This window comes from Styela clava, chromosome 6 (assembly GCF_964204865.1).
Source record: "Styela clava chromosome 6, kaStyClav1.hap1.2, whole genome shotgun sequence".
NCBI classification, from domain to species: domain Eukaryota; kingdom Metazoa; phylum Chordata; class Ascidiacea; order Stolidobranchia; family Styelidae; genus Styela; species Styela clava.
In genome coordinates, this window is record NC_135255.1 from 7,334,255 (window position 1) to 7,350,161 (window position 15,907).

The 15,907-nt window shown below is 33.1% G+C and overlaps 1 protein-coding gene across 4 annotated transcripts in view; it reads right to left on the minus strand.

The window, feature by feature from the left end:
• Positions 1-340: 340 nt before the first annotated feature.
• LOC120331653 (dynein axonemal heavy chain 1-like) overlaps positions 341-15,907 on the minus strand; it is an 83,728-nt gene continuing 68,161 nt past the window's right edge. For 3 of the 4 annotated variants that reach the window (XM_039398775.2, XM_078113551.1, XM_078113550.1), the window contains 18 exons: positions 15,219-15,379; positions 14,611-14,836; positions 12,306-12,501; positions 11,756-11,871; positions 11,122-11,274; positions 10,366-10,530; positions 9,278-9,499; positions 8,928-9,059; positions 8,313-8,483; positions 7,570-7,749; positions 6,712-6,888; positions 5,898-6,068; positions 4,761-4,891; positions 3,870-4,014; positions 2,849-2,977; positions 2,624-2,701; positions 1,871-2,046; positions 341-1,146 (listed from right to left, as the gene is read on the minus strand). In XM_039398775.2, coding sequence (XP_039254709.2) covers positions 966-1,146; positions 1,871-2,046; positions 2,624-2,701; positions 2,849-2,977; positions 3,870-4,014; positions 4,761-4,891; positions 5,898-6,068; positions 6,712-6,888; positions 7,570-7,749; positions 8,313-8,483; positions 8,928-9,059; positions 9,278-9,499; positions 10,366-10,530; positions 11,122-11,274; positions 11,756-11,871; positions 12,306-12,501; positions 14,611-14,836; positions 15,219-15,379 — 2,910 coding nt within the window. In that variant the 3' untranslated portion in view covers positions 341-965. The remainder of the gene's footprint in view (positions 1,147-1,870; positions 2,047-2,623; positions 2,702-2,848; positions 2,978-3,869; positions 4,015-4,760; positions 4,892-5,897; positions 6,069-6,711; positions 6,889-7,569; positions 7,750-8,312; positions 8,484-8,927; positions 9,060-9,277; positions 9,500-10,365; positions 10,531-11,121; positions 11,275-11,755; positions 11,872-12,305; positions 12,502-14,610; positions 14,837-15,218; positions 15,380-15,907) is intronic. The other variant, XM_078113552.1, reaches the window with a different exon arrangement.

Sequence of the window (15,907 nt, forward strand, 5' to 3'; positions counted from 1 at the left end):
GGTTCACGTACACGCTGGTCGGTTACTGCTTCCTCCACCATCAAGTCCAAGCATTTGAAAACTGTCTAACTAATCCCAAGCGAGATATGGTGTGGTAACCGGACAAGAGGCCGTGGTTCGCCATATGATTATCGGTTTTCCTCTCCCCTGGGATAAATATGTAAATCCTATCCCAAAACTATGCTGGTAAATTTTGTGCACGGACACTCATAAAAACAATTATCAGGTAAATACTAATCACAAGTTAACAGGTCTGTAATTGATGAGGCCGATATTCTTGCAATATGCACACAAAACAAAAACAGTAATACGCCAGTTAATGAATGTTTAAAAAGGTTGGTAATTGGCATGGTCATATCATTTTACATAACAAACTGTCAAACTGTACTGGTCAAGGAAGATTAGCTAAAATGAGTTTCATTCAGTTCTTCACCAAACTTTTCTCTTCGACCTTCGTCTGAATAAAATCCAAAAATTAAATCTCCAGATACAAGCAACGAAATTTAAAATACAGCTGTTTATTATACCAAATATACACAAAAACATAAATATATACCAAAAAACGTATCTATCTGTACAGTTGGAGATATCTCATTTACAGTGATCATTGTATTTGCTGATGTGAAGACTAAATGGAACTAAGAAAAAACCGGAAAGTACAAAAACTAGGAAGGTGTCAAAAATATGTCCCATATACAATGGCTCATACATGAAATGCAAAGCTCACCCCAAGCTCAAGGCAGAGTGTAACCTACGGCTGGGAGCGCTAAATGGATATAAGAATAAACTTCAAACATTGGAAAAACAAATAACCAAACATAAACCAAGTATAAAACCATATCAAACACGGGGTATATATAATTGATATTTAACAATCTAATTTATCTACAGATTATACTTGATCATAACTAATTACAACTAATTTTAATTTCAAAATATATACAGCAAAAGTAACCAAAAACATACTAATAATCTAAAGCGCAAATCATGGCGACTCCACGTTTTATCCAGTGCTTCTGCGATTTTTCAGTTGGTACTTCAACAGCGATGACATAGTTGGTAGAATGTCCAGTGGTCGACAGAGTTCCAGCTCTTGTTAGAGTTTTGTAGATTGGGCATAAGTAGATTCCTGATGTTGGTGTTACTCTGCAAAAGAAGGCAATGACATTCAGATACTATCTAATACTCTGAAACATATTTCTCGAATTGCAACGTGAGGGATAGTTGATGAAAATCCAGCAAAAACCCAAAGTGTACGTCAGAATTTGTTTAAACAAAACAAATCATAATCCTTAAAAAGTGGTCATTACTGCAATTAGGTTTATTTTGGTAAAATGATTTGATATTAAAATTAATAATTGCACAATCCTAGAATGCCATGCTACAGTACCGGTATAGGATGTGTAAGCAATCAGAATATGATTTCCATCCCAAAACGCGTTATGCTTCGGCTTACTATATTTACATATGCTGAGACTATGTAATTCTCTAAATAATTGCTTAATTACTTCTATGAAAATGAAGAAAATACATTTAACATCTGAACTTCTGTTTGTGTATGATTGTACCCAAAAGTTTCAGTAATTTAGGATGAAAGTTATGTTCTCTCTAGAATATGTTGTTCCAAATAACATGGGTTCTCTGTTTTTTGGGGTCATCACCTCATACTTGAATTTAAATGCTATTTTGACAGCTTAGTGTTTGCTATATATCAATAAGCTTCCATTGGATAAATCTTCGATAAGACAAATGGAAATATTTTACATATGGGAATATAGTTTGTAAAGACTTATCAAGCACATAAAGTAGAGATTGAAAACACTCGAATATAGTAAGTATTATTGATCAAAAGAATTGTGCCAAATCATACCGATTTGCAGCAGGAACAAGCCACATGATAGCCATATCTGTATATAGTTCTTTTGCTTTGGATTCTGCTAACATACCAGTGGTACCATCCCATCTACAACCTTCCAGAAATAGACCACTGATATAACATCCATCTGGTGGTCGAGATTTCAATTCATCTTTAGATTCTTTCATCACCTGTTATTTAACAACAAAGATGTGAAAAGACCCACACATTTCTTCTTCCATTTTTCTTCGAAGTAATCAGTAAATAAAAAGCTAGATTGCTTGCTAGTGAAACTATTTGTTTCTACAATAACTTGATCCATAAATCAGCTCGGTGGTGTAGTGCATAGTGCTAACCTCTGATAACCTTGCATGGGTTCGCAGATTCGATCCCATACTGGCTCACTAATCCCCTACCCCAAATGGACTTGTAACCGGACGAGAGGCCATGGTTTGCTATAGGATTGAGCCGTCTTATCGCCTTTTCTCTCCCCCAGAATAAATATGTAAATCCTATCATATCTTAAATTGTACTGAACTGACTAAATTTGACATACATATCGAATTCATAGGATTTCACATTTCATGGAATAAACCAGATAAATTATATATTAGAATTGAGCTTGAATAAAAAGGGTAATAGTCTGAATAATGATATATTTCTGAGAAAATGCTTTTATGAACAACATTGACATTAAAATTAAAGTAAACAAAAGAGGAACAAGTCAGAATGTATTAATATGGAATTTTGAGCAACTAAAGAACTCACTTTGAAATCAAATGAAACAGTATCAATGGATACAACTTCTTTTCTTGCATAATTCTGCAAAGTACCAGTCAGAAAAGCCTGAAAAATAAAAGTAATGCACATATTTTTCAATCATTTTCAATGCATTTTCATCTGAGATAGAGGTGTTTAAGCAACAGATATCAGACTGCTGTTTCGACACAGCAAATAAAGCCTATATTAAAAAACATAGTATAAAATGTGAACCTGAGGAAAGAAGAATCCAGATATCCAGAAAACAGTAGGTACACCATGATCAATCCAATGCTGAATAAACTTCATTCTTGCAAGAAGATCTTCAGTCCAAGATGCAAGGGGTTTTAATGATGGATATGCCTGAAATGCAACAAAGGTTTTAAATATCTTATAAATATAATAATGTTATAAAAAATCGCAATAAGAATTGAAAATTTACACAAGAAAATATTAATCATATAAATTTTCAGAAACTACTTTCAGATTTCTTTTCCAATTGTTGATAATTAGGGTCTAGTTCCCTGAAAGCTGTCAAGGACTTCTAGTTGGCGTGGCATAACCATTTTTGCATATGTCATTTCTAACCCTCACCTGATTACGTCATAAAAAAATTACGTCACTACAACGTCACAGGGACAAAATAAGGCCTGTTAAAGTATACGGTTTTTCGTCTAAAATGCGCAGACGATCAACCGAAATCAATCAAGCTATTTCTCTCGTTTTCTCGCCGTACCGATCCCGATATGAGAGAGAATGCTGGCGTTAGCGAGTTCGTTATTGTCGGCGGAGATGCCATTTCAGACGATCGTAGCTTTTCTTTGGAAAGCTCCATGGCGTGATTGTGACGTAATTTTCGGATGACATAGTCAGGTGGGGGTTGGGAATACTAAATGTAAAAATGTTTGTGCCACGCCAACTAGAAGTACTGACAACGTTTAGTGAACATGCACCGATAATTATGTAGATCAGGGGTGGGCACTTCATTGTTTGAGTGGGCCAAATCCAGATAATAACCTCAAAAATCATCGTCAGTGGACAAGAAAAAGCTAGGACAGTCAGGGTCGTAATTCAGCAGGCACAATATTGGGCCGGATGAAACAGTTCAGTGGGCCGGATCTAGCCCATGGGTCATAATTTGCCCACCCCTGATGTAGATGATTTACACTGAGTTCTTTGAATAAAGGTAAATTATACAGGTAAAATACTAATAATACCAATATATAATGAACCACAGAAAATGCTTCAAACAAACCTTTCCAGCCCACATTTCAGGAACAGCATTGATGTATAAACTGTTGAACATTTTTTCCAGAGATTCTGACATTACAACAAGACCTTTGATTGCTTTCAATAAATCTTGAGACGAAGAAATGATGGTTTTCAGCAATCGATTGTATCTGAAATGTCATAAAATATTCTAGAAATCTTTCTCAACTCATCCAAAATGGGAAAAAAGTCATATCTGTATGAGTGAGAATTTTAGAATCAGAAGATACCATATTGATAAAGGTTTAAGTAGCAATTGGTATTCAGTGATTATTAGTAACCTTGCTCAGAATTATGTCTGACAAGTTACGCGCACCTCAGTTCAAAAAATTTTCCCATAAAAATGGTACGAGCTACTAATCACTACCATTCTCCTACAAACTGTTTCGGGTCAACCTGTCACTATGATGTTCCGAGTCCGACCTAGTTAAGTTTAAAACAAAAACTGGTGTTTTTCAATCCACAATATCAGATTTATTAAAATATGGAAGAAATGTGAGTAATGTACCAATCAGGGTCCAAACTGAAACCCTGATCAATGATTAAAGCTTAATTGGGCAAATTTACTATATGTTAACTTATAACACTTAACAAAATATAATATGAATACCTAATTTAAGTGAAATTATATGGAAAAAAGGAAACATTGTGACCAAAATAAATTGATTATGGCAATGAAATGTTACGATATATCTTGTGGCTAATCGATGCAGAACAGCATTCATAAATATCTTGGAATGCAATTTTAGTAGAAAGTTTAATTTTTGTTTCTGCTTGGTGTAGCCATCCATATATGGCATTAATGTTACGGATAATGAATAAATTTTTTGAAGAAAGCATATTCAATAACCATTAAATATAGTCACAATCGACCGACCTGATGACTTCTTGCACTACAACTGTGTTCATTGACTCTTCGTACAAAACAGGATATTTTTTCATCACCATTTCAATATCAACAGGTTGTGGGACACTTTCCAAAATATTCTTTGCAATTTCTTCCACCATCTGTAGTAATAGAATCAGAAGTCAGAGAACAAAAATCAGTAAAAACAATATAAATTTCAAATAGGGTTAAGTGTTTTCATGATGCAATGGCTAATTAATTAACAAACAGTTTCATTCCAATTTCCTTGCCTTCGTGCAGCATTACTCGCACGAATACTTGAATTTGATGCTTGATTGTAACACATCCTGGCTTTATATGCAAATCACTTTTAATACAGGATCACCCAACTTGTGATAACCAAATGTCAACAGAATTTTACAACTTTTACAAATTGAAGTATATACAACTGTTCTGAACAATAATTTATTTAATCATCCAATCTACACTAAATCTGGTAAATTATAATTGTATATTGTAACACAAAGGCATTATTAAAGTATCAGCTAGCATATTTTCATGAAAGTGAGAAATACTGATGAGTCTGTAAGTGAGTTTGTAATTACGTCTCAAATTAGATGACCAGAACTAATGTATTTTTTTGCCACAAACAATCTCAATGGTTCAATGAATACTAATTTGAGTTATGTATTATCTGTTTTTCATTTTTTCCCCCTCGGCACACAAAATAAAGATTTTTCATATTTATACAGAGAAAAGAAAAGTCCATTAAGATGGCTCTAGGTTTGGTGAACCACGGTTTTGCATCTGGTCACCAGTCCAAGGTACGAGAATAGTTTACTATTCATTCATTTCAGATGCTTGGTGGACATGGTGCTGATCGAAGCCATAAGTGTAAGGTAATCCACCAGCGATTAATCTGGCCCATACTATGCTGAAAAAGAGTCTAGCAATCCATCAGACAAAATTATTCCTCACTAAATTACAAACTTTGAACTCGCACTAGATAATAACATGCTGTGATGGCAAGTGTTTTTTTCTACACTCTCCAAATGTTGAGCCACATTTTTACACAATCTCATCTTCGAAACTATAAATACATTACATCAATAATCCTAATTGACACAATTGAATAACAGAAAAAATGGAGAATTATGCAAATCAGACCTCTTCACTTGATCTTCCACCACCAGAGGTTGATCTGGGTTGAAGCATAAGTAAAGCATTGAGAGCAGAGAATGATTCATTCTGAGCAAATGTAATGTTGGCATTGTCGTGCATTCCAAATATCTCTGGCGTATCATTAATCGGAAGACTTCGAATATATTGAATGTATCCCTACAAACAAAGAATACATAAATAACATGCAAGGTACGAATTAGCGCAAACTAACGTTCATAAGGTTAAAAAAGTTACTTAATTGAAATTTTCAAAAGTCAAAAAACCTAGCTAATATCAATTGTGATAAAAACAAAAAAATAATTATTATTCAATTTGAAACGTTTTTCAAAATGTTGTATGGCTCTTTCATTGTCATAAAAATGAAAACAGTCAAAAATGTCACCCAAGTCAACTTAAATATCATGGTTATTTATTCGGAGCCTTATAAATTCTCAGTTGATAACATTATTAACTTGAGCCAGTAACTGAACTGAAGTTAATGTTTTCTTATACTGTATTAGTATATTGTTTTGCACCCTAATATGATGTTCGGCGTAGGTTGTAAGTATTGACTATTTGGGGTCATCAAACATTTTGTTATATAAATAGTGGCAATGAGTCGTAAAATGCCCTAGAATAGCAATTAGTGATGTGATACATAAATAAGAACAACAAAAACATTTTACTATGAGCCCATCGCTTTGAGGCTTGCTTAACACAAGTCACTTCAAAATACACAAATAAAACGTGGCCAAATTTCCTCCTTTGAGCTAATTTGATAATTTTAGATTTGTATCGAGCCATTTCAAGCCAAACTTACATTGTTATCTAAATCAGTGTCAATCTGTTTATAAATTCCACTTTCAGAGTAAACATGATCTGGTTTGAGTACGTCCATACTATAAAAATCAGATAATATATTCATCAGACATCTACGATCCCAATCATCTGTCACTCTACCACCATAATTGATATGACCAGCGGTGTACGTCAAGACCTGAAAAGATAGATGAGAGAGTTATGGGCATGGTATGCTACAAAAAAATGTACGGTATATTGGATACCAATCATTTACTTTCCTAACCAAGCAAATGGGTACTCCCGTAGGATTAGGCCATAGTTTTATTCCGATTTTCCTCATTTTAGTTCTATTACGACTACGAGTTTGAGGAATGTCTGTGTTAGCCAAGTGGACATACCTTCTGCTCATAGGTTTCAGTCCTTTTACACAACTTGACGTAAAGTAGGCAAACAAAATTTGTTACCTCCATATTGATACATAGGCTTCTGGCCGCCAACAAATGTACATACCGGTGTACCAAATATGGAGAATATGAAAATTGTTTACTAGTTTTGTGTTTGTCACCGTAGCTGACAAATTTCCTAATAATACCCTTCAAACTAGATATGAAGTGTCAGTGTTTGTAACTAATTTCCAAAAATGATGAATGTGTACTATCTGTAAGCACAACAATTTTATAATAGCTTTCAATTAAACTGTTATTCACAATTTATTTATATATTTAGTGTTGTTCATTGAAATAAAATTTAATGTCATTATTTTTTCAGTCTGATTTAGAGAAACATGCAAACATCAAACATGCACTTCATGCATGGAGCAATCAATTACAGCGCAAGTGGTTTTTTGATAAATGACAAGGTTTAATAAATTACTAACCTTGGAAGGTATGTCATCATATTCATCCAAGAACATTTTCAACTGAGAAATACAAATTCTCAAATCTCCAGTTGTAAATTCATATGGAATATTGAATCCCAATGCTCCAAATTTTCTTCTTTCTAAAGCAACTCCGTGGAACAAACAAAGGGAGAGGAGAAGAGACTTGAACTCACTCACCTATAACAATTTAGTGATTTTAAAATTGAAAGAAAAATAGAAATACCAATGCAAAATGTTCAAATGCATTAAGATGAGAAAAATCAGGCAGCTAATAAAACAGACAATATTCTGATTATTTCTATTATTGGCAACAAGTCTACAAGTGACTGAACTCAAATCACTGAATATTGAGACAGAATTTTCATGTTTATCTCAATGTAGAAAAAAGGCTTATCATACCCTGAACTATGACCTCTGATTCAGTTAGGCCCAAATCTGGTACATGATTGGTTTGAAAAGTTAAACATTACAGCGGTTGGAGGCTTTAGAAAGCTGTACCTGACCACTGAATACATGAACCATCCAGTGATACCGTGGAATTCCGACATGCTTATTTTATTAAGGGCTTTAAGGACATTAAATAAGTTCTTTCTTTTGCAGTCAAATTGGTTGTCAAATCAAAAAACAATGGCCTGTTATAACATCATTGTTCACATACCGGTAAGTTTTCACTTGACAAAGCTAGCAGTACAAATTTAATGTAAAATAGGAAATCGTCAACCAAAAAAACAGCCTAGCACCTTGCTGCAAGAATTCAAGAAATCATCATTTTGAGACATGTAAGCTCGTAACAAATTAGCTTTGATTCCTTTCGGAGGTTCGATTGTCATCTTACTACCATTCTGTAGAATTGAAACTGGAAACCGGTTGCTTGGCATAGATGTCAACCACAGTCTAAAGTCACGATGGACCTAAAACAAAGCGATTCAAAAATATAGAAAAATTTATATTAAATGGCAAGTTATTACCAAAGATTGCACACGCATGCCTAGATTTGACCAAGTTTAAAATAGGTTTCGACAAAATAGTCACTTTTATAGAAAGAAACAAATACTTGTATGACGAAAAAGACATACAGAATTGTTTTGAAATATATGTTGTTGTTGATTACAAAATGTCTAAAAAAGTTAGGTTGAGGATGGATAAATTTCAGAATGTACATTATTTTTTACAGGGAATCCTGATATATGTAAAATTGCAAAATATGATCTTTTTGCATAAGTCAGATGCAGTGGTGTCATAGCATATGGGTAATAGGATACGAGAAAAAAAATAGTGAATGCCTATTGCCTATTAAAAGTAATACAAACAATAAATGTCATACAAACAATATATTATTACTGCGGGTGATTTACCTTTTCTGGATCAATACTTTCAATCAATCTTTCCAGGGAAGGCATCCAACTTGGTGACAAATGGCAATTTTGGAAGAAAACCCATTTACCACGATCCATCGCACTTCGTAACAATGCTTCTGCTCTAGGACCCTAAAAAGTAGTAAAATACTTTGCTGAATGAATTGAAAAAGTTGAGAAGAACAGGGAATAAGATACGCCCAATTCATATCATTGTATGATTTGCTCAAGCTAAATTTCAAACTTGAGTTTTAGTGTACTGAATTCAAAGTACCTTCAAAAACTTCAGCCTTGAAAAAATATCTTCATGGATCAACCTGGAAAAATTTGATAATCTTTATAACACTTACCTGTCCCTGTCCGAGTGATATAGCAGATAACTTTTTGGAAAATCTCATTTCTTCGGCAAATTTGTACAAATCTGCTGCAGGGTCAGTTCCAGATGAAAGCACAAAAATGAGAGGAGTGATTGCAGATGATTCTTTGAATACAACTGCTAAATCACTGGTCTGAGGCTCGATGAAACGTTGCCCAAGGTATTTTGCAACATAGTCTTGCATTGCGTTGGTAACCTGAGTGATTATAGATAGGAGTTTACAATTAAAGTTGTTTCATCAGAAATGCTAAATTTCAAGATTATTCTTTAGCCTACTAACTTAAAAGTATAGCTGGTTAACAGAGGCTAAAATCACATATTATGGATGAGGCAATTCCATAATAAAAATTCTAGAAACTATATACGCAGTTAAATCTGTTGCAGTACTGAAAAGTCTCTCGCATTTCTCAAAGTGTGAACATGTAATTTATCTTCAAAATTGGTATGTTATAGCGATGACAACTTTATTACTCATCGATCTTGATCGGTAATTATGTTGATAGATATTTGTCTGTTTGTTTGTTTGTCTGTCTGTTTGTCTATTAGAAATACGCGATATCTCACGAAAGCGAGGTCGATCTGCTCCAAATTTCGCATGTGTCTTCATCATATCTTTGACCAGAAGCCTATTGATTTTGGATGAATTATGTCGTATAATTAGCGAGTTATTAATTAATTAGCAGTGGGACACGCGGTGGCGCTTTCGAGTCAAAGCAAAGAATACATGCCGCTACATCGATAAGTCGGTGGTCTCCGATCACTATCTCGTTTCAGTATTAGCTATAATGCGACATTGGAATTTTCCATAGTTCACCTCCTCAGATTATATAGGTTAAATTGTATACGGTACATAACCAATATGGTTGAAGTTTAGACAACAGTTTTCCTTATATTTCCAGAACATTTTATTCACTCAGTGTGACTCTTTTCGATTATTATTGCCAAAGCTTGACCAACAAGGGGTACTGATACAGAATTGTGAACATCAATTTATTTAAGCCATATCTCCCTACTGTACAATACTTGACCATACAAAAAGTGATCTGTGCAAAATTACTATACCTTGTCAGCTCTTAGGCATCTAAGCACAATAATTTTTTGGAAATCGTCAAGATCTTCTTGCCATTTACCAGGCAATGGTTCACGATGAGGTTCGACTGAATCAAAGATGTTTCTGAATCCATCAATGTGATTTTGGAAGTCTTTTGCAAATTCGGAAAATTTAGGCTGCAACAGGTAAAATTAAGATATAATATTAATAGACAAGTAAAGCTGCATTTTACGAAGTATTAAAAAGTAAGTAAATCTGTATCATAATGTATTTTGGTTCTTGCGAACGTTGGTCATTGAAGCCACAAATTCAATATTATTATAGATAGACTCAAGTATGCTCGTATGCTTTCTTATAGCAGAGCCTACATAAATCGTTTCCAGAAAATTCGCCGCAGGAAATGCTGCAAAAGAATTTTGCGGTAAAACAAGTATTTGTGATAAAAACAGTTAGGTTTATAGGGTTTGGGTATGCTCTTAAATAACGAATCTTCTTTAAATAAAAAGGTAGGCTACTTTAAAAACCTAACTGCTTTTATCACAAATACTTGTTTTACAGCAAAATGCTCTTGCAGCGATTCTTCCTATTCGACGAAATTTCCTGTGGCGAGATTTCCTACGGTGAAATTTACTGCGACCAATTTTCCTAGAACCTACATAAATTAGTGCATGGGTTTCGAATGACTAACTGTAAAGAGCTAGAGAGTACAATTTTTGACTAAGGTACACGAACAAAGTGCTACAAATCCTTATCAAAGAGTAGCTTACCAAAGCAGCCAACATCAATATGTCACCCCATGATCTGTCAGAAATCCAGTCTGGAGCAGGGTTTGATAGTTTGGCTGGTGTAACTGTTCCTCCAGCTAACAACCATCTCCATTCATCCATGTCAATTAGATTGTCATTCATTTGGATTCGAGCCTGTTTATTTGAGAACAATATAAGCATTTTTACTGAGATAAATTTGCAGCAAATCATGGTTTTCTACAGCAATTAGATTGAATTTTACACAAAAAATACAATATTTTGAGTATTCAAGCATATATATGATTTACCAGTATTAAAATCTCCACTCCAAGATAAATTACAATACTACTAGACATGGTCAAATAATATGACTGATGTGTATAATCAAGCTTACAAAGATAAGTTGATATGATAATTTGAATATAATGCATCATGGATAGCTCCAATTAAACTATTTATGTTTTGGATATGCCATAAACTATACACAACCATCTTTAGGAATATCTGGATTGAAATTTACCCAGACATTCCTATTTTTGGTCAATATACCATTTGCCATATATTGTTTTTCATATTAACCTATATTTTTCTACTTGAAAATAATTTATTTTAGCTTTCTGAAAAAGAGAATCTGCTTGTCTGATCATCTACTTACACAAAGCAAGAATGCAAACATAAGCTTGTGACGTTCAAACAAAGATCTGCAGACATTGGAATAAAGACTGAACGTATTGTATTCATTGATGTTATGAATTCTTTCCTCAATTGTATCTGAAACAGAAAGAATATTCACCAAGATTATCTACAAATAGTAGTTACATAAACCCTGATTTTTGATCGTATTTAACAGACACCTTCAAGTCTTGAGTAAATTTATATAGTTTTATTCACTTTTAGAATTTTGAAGATCGTCCATAACTTTGCTCGGAGTTGAGTCTTTTGAACTTATTAAGTGCATGGGAATTAAATTTGAGCAGATTCTATAAAAAAGGATAACCACGAAATTGAGATCAAAAAGGACTAAAAACATAGAACTTTAAACTACTAGTGTGCTGATAAATACAATTTTAAAAATTCATATGTTTGACTATGTAAATCAAAAAATATTTCAAATTCAATACCGATATGTTATTGACTAGAATAATGAATAATAGATTTTATTGATATTGGTTTGGTTTTATCCAACAAGCAAAAAATGTACCAACCGGCTCTTGCAGCATTTGCAATGCTGTTCAAGAAAATTCCGACAAACCATTCTAATGAATACTGATACATGGGATCAATATTAGCAAGATCAGACACACAGAAGAACAAGATCTGAGTACGAACAGCAACAGGAATATACTGAGATCTGGTTGAGTCGATGTCTTTTTCTGTCTGCTCTGCAATTTCGACTTTAGCCTGCGCAAAAATGGATTGATAACAAAGGATTTAATCCAATGATTGTAACAACTTGGTGCATATATATAAAAAATGCAGTCTTTTGTATGACAACGACAACTATCCCAACTGCCCCAGGGTTACCGGTACCAAAAGAACCTTGATAAAAAGTAAAATTTTATTCCGCATTTTTTTAAAATATAATTTGTATGTTTTATATGAAATGAAAAATACAGCTTTTGAATCAGATGAAAGAGTTAGACATTGCACTTGTTGCACTGAATAATATTTCTCAAGAAGTTATACATGTTAAACTGAATTAAATATGTAATGAAGGAGACTTTATCACAAAAAATATATTTATATCTCATCAATGTAGTTAAATTTAAGATACTCTGGTATTGGTTGCACGTTCGACAAATACACAGATTACTTTAAAATATGTCTTAATTGAATGCATTTTGAATATAAAACTAATTTTAGAGCCAAACCAATTCTGTACAAACCAATTCTGTACAAAATTGTCTTGAACCACTTTCATGCAGCGCCTGTTGCGTGTTTTAAAACTGGACGGAAACAGTACTTACTGTACAAGCGCAAAATACGATATACACATACAATATTTCAGTCTGGGCAAGCTCGATAGAGCATATTATTACATAACAAATTTCTAAGGTTTGCCGCTACGAAGGTCTAACTCTAAAGTGAACGTGCAGAATATTGTGTGTCTTGACTGAGAAATGACTCTACAATAACAACTATGTAGAATGCAAAAATTATTTTCCCACTCCAAGAGTAGTATGTAAAATTTTATTCGCAACAAGGCGTGGTGGCGTCAGAATGCCCAATTTTTCCTGATTCCGAGCAAGCAAAAAATCGGGCTTGGAGGAAATTGTAAATTAGATACTGAAGTTTAAGCAGTCATGTAACATTTGGGGTTTGAGAATATTTATTTTCTGCTGTTTAGATGATATTGTACATGGATACTTGACAAGGTTTATTAAGGAATTTTCAACACTTGGATCGCGAGCTATTTTGAACATTTTTGTCAATCACTCCTGCTGTACAACAACGTGCATCAAGGAAAAATAAGCTCAGATTACTGAGTACAAAACAACTGAGAAAATGACAACAATGACGAGACATACATGACGACTTGCACACAGACTCACTTTTAACTTCCAATAACAAACTTTATATTTTCCTCTCTTTGTGAAAGCAATAATTAACAAAAACATATCTAATTTTAATATATTTGAATAATTTTCTTCTGTTCTATTAATATTGAGTTAAATGTTAGTAATATTCTAAACCATTAGAATATTTAAGTTGAGATAATCCATACAGTTTAGTGTAAATGAAATAAAAAATACATGTGTTTTGAAGAATTAGGACAAATGAAAAGGCACTTTTTTTGTAAAATTTGCTAGTCTGATCACAATTTTGATGTAAATATTTATATTCAGTACATTCAAAATTGTAAATAATTAGAATTTCATCTTAAACAACTCGGATGAAAAATTCCCTAATTCGAAAACATCGCATATATATACACAAGGTAAAGTAAATACAAGCTTTGCCAACTACTTGAATTTAGAATAACTAATCTATAGCAATAAACTATTTATTTTTATGATCTTTGAGTGTTAATATCGGAACTGTGGAAGTTTTTGTTCATATTTATTTGTCTTTAATGTTCAGCAATTTGAAATCTGAGAGTCAGCATTTACGATGGCTTAAAATTAAAAAAGAACTTTGCATTGTACTGTGTGAATTAATTTGGAGGTTTTCAAATGCAGCACAGCTAGAATTTGAAAATATCTGAAATTTCATACTTGAAAATACTTTTCTGTGATGTATACTCTGGATAGTAAATGACCGTGGTTCACCATATGATTAAGCTGTTTTATTATCTTTCCTTTACCCCAGGATAAATATGTAAATCCTACCCTAATAATTTCATGTTAGCTATACTTTGACATTATGATATCACAAGCGTTCACATAGACATACAGGGTAATCAATTATGCATATTTGAATGAATTCTTTGCATCGAGCACATTGTGTGTCATTGTCAATCATCAAATCTATGAAAATATTATATTTATAAAAATATAATATAAAACAAACCTGAATTTCTCCAGCCTTGATCTTTGAAGCTTCAAGAATTTCAATCAGTTCAACATTATCCACTGGATTTCCCTCTGTTGCACTTAGTCTGTACAAAATTTGATCTTCAATTTCTTTCAATTCTTGTTTCATTTTTGCGTTGGTTATGATCAGTTGATTCTTTGCCTCTTCCAAATCTGGACGTTCCTCAGCTACAACTCGACCAAGAAGCTGATCTTCGAGACCACTGAATTTGTAATAATGAAAGTTATTGAACAGAATTTATTTTCATATTTATTCGACTGAGCCAAACAGCTTAGTTTTAAAAAATTTAAATATTTTCTAAATATTTTTTTTGTATTTCTACAAGAAAAGAAAAAGTCGTAGCGCAATGAAAAAAATATGAAGCAAACAACGATAAAGCAGTTCGTCCTAAAGAAGAAATGTCCTGAAGAAGAGGAAAGCCAATAATAATAATAAATTTGTGAGCAACTTTTGTTTTTATGATTTAAAAGTGAATTCACCTGAGGGCTGCAGTTTGCAGATTCTGTTTCTATATTAGTCTCACAAAAGAACACATTATAAATACAATATGGCCTATAGTATCTAACTGCAAAAAGGAAACATACCTTGGAGCAAGTGTAAAGTTGACCACAGTTACTTTAACTGATACTTCAGGAGTATAATGTGGATTTGGTAACTTTGATGTGATGTAAAGTTTGAAGTCATCGTGATATGGAATCACAGCATCACCAAGTTTGATCACTAGACCACCTTGTTGTTTAAATGTCTAGAAATATTGAATAATGCTATATATGTTCACTGTGTAATAAACATTTATACGGCTAAAACTTTTTCTTAAATCATTTAAGTTTGAGCGTTCAAGTTCAAACCCTAGTCCGTCAAACTATGGTAATATATTGGGTAGTCTAAGAAGAACCACAAAACAACCATCATTCACAACTCATTAACTTAATACATCTGAGTGAAATTGGCCAAGCAATCTTGTTCAGAAAATTCCGCCTTGTGACAACAAACAGTCACAATATTTAGTTGGTAATTCTGATGACTGCTCCTATTGATATAGTATTATCGTCTGTAAAATATTTAAAAAACCTTCAAAAACTTCAAAGCAATTTAATACAGCGAGAATAGATCTTTATAACAGCAATAAACTATGAATGGTTGAAGAGCATGTCTTGTCCATTTGTATGATATGAAAATTGGAATTTTTTTTCAATTTTGTGGAAAAAGAAAAATATAGATGAATTTATACTAAACATTCATACAGAAAGAACTGTACAATTATACTACTGCT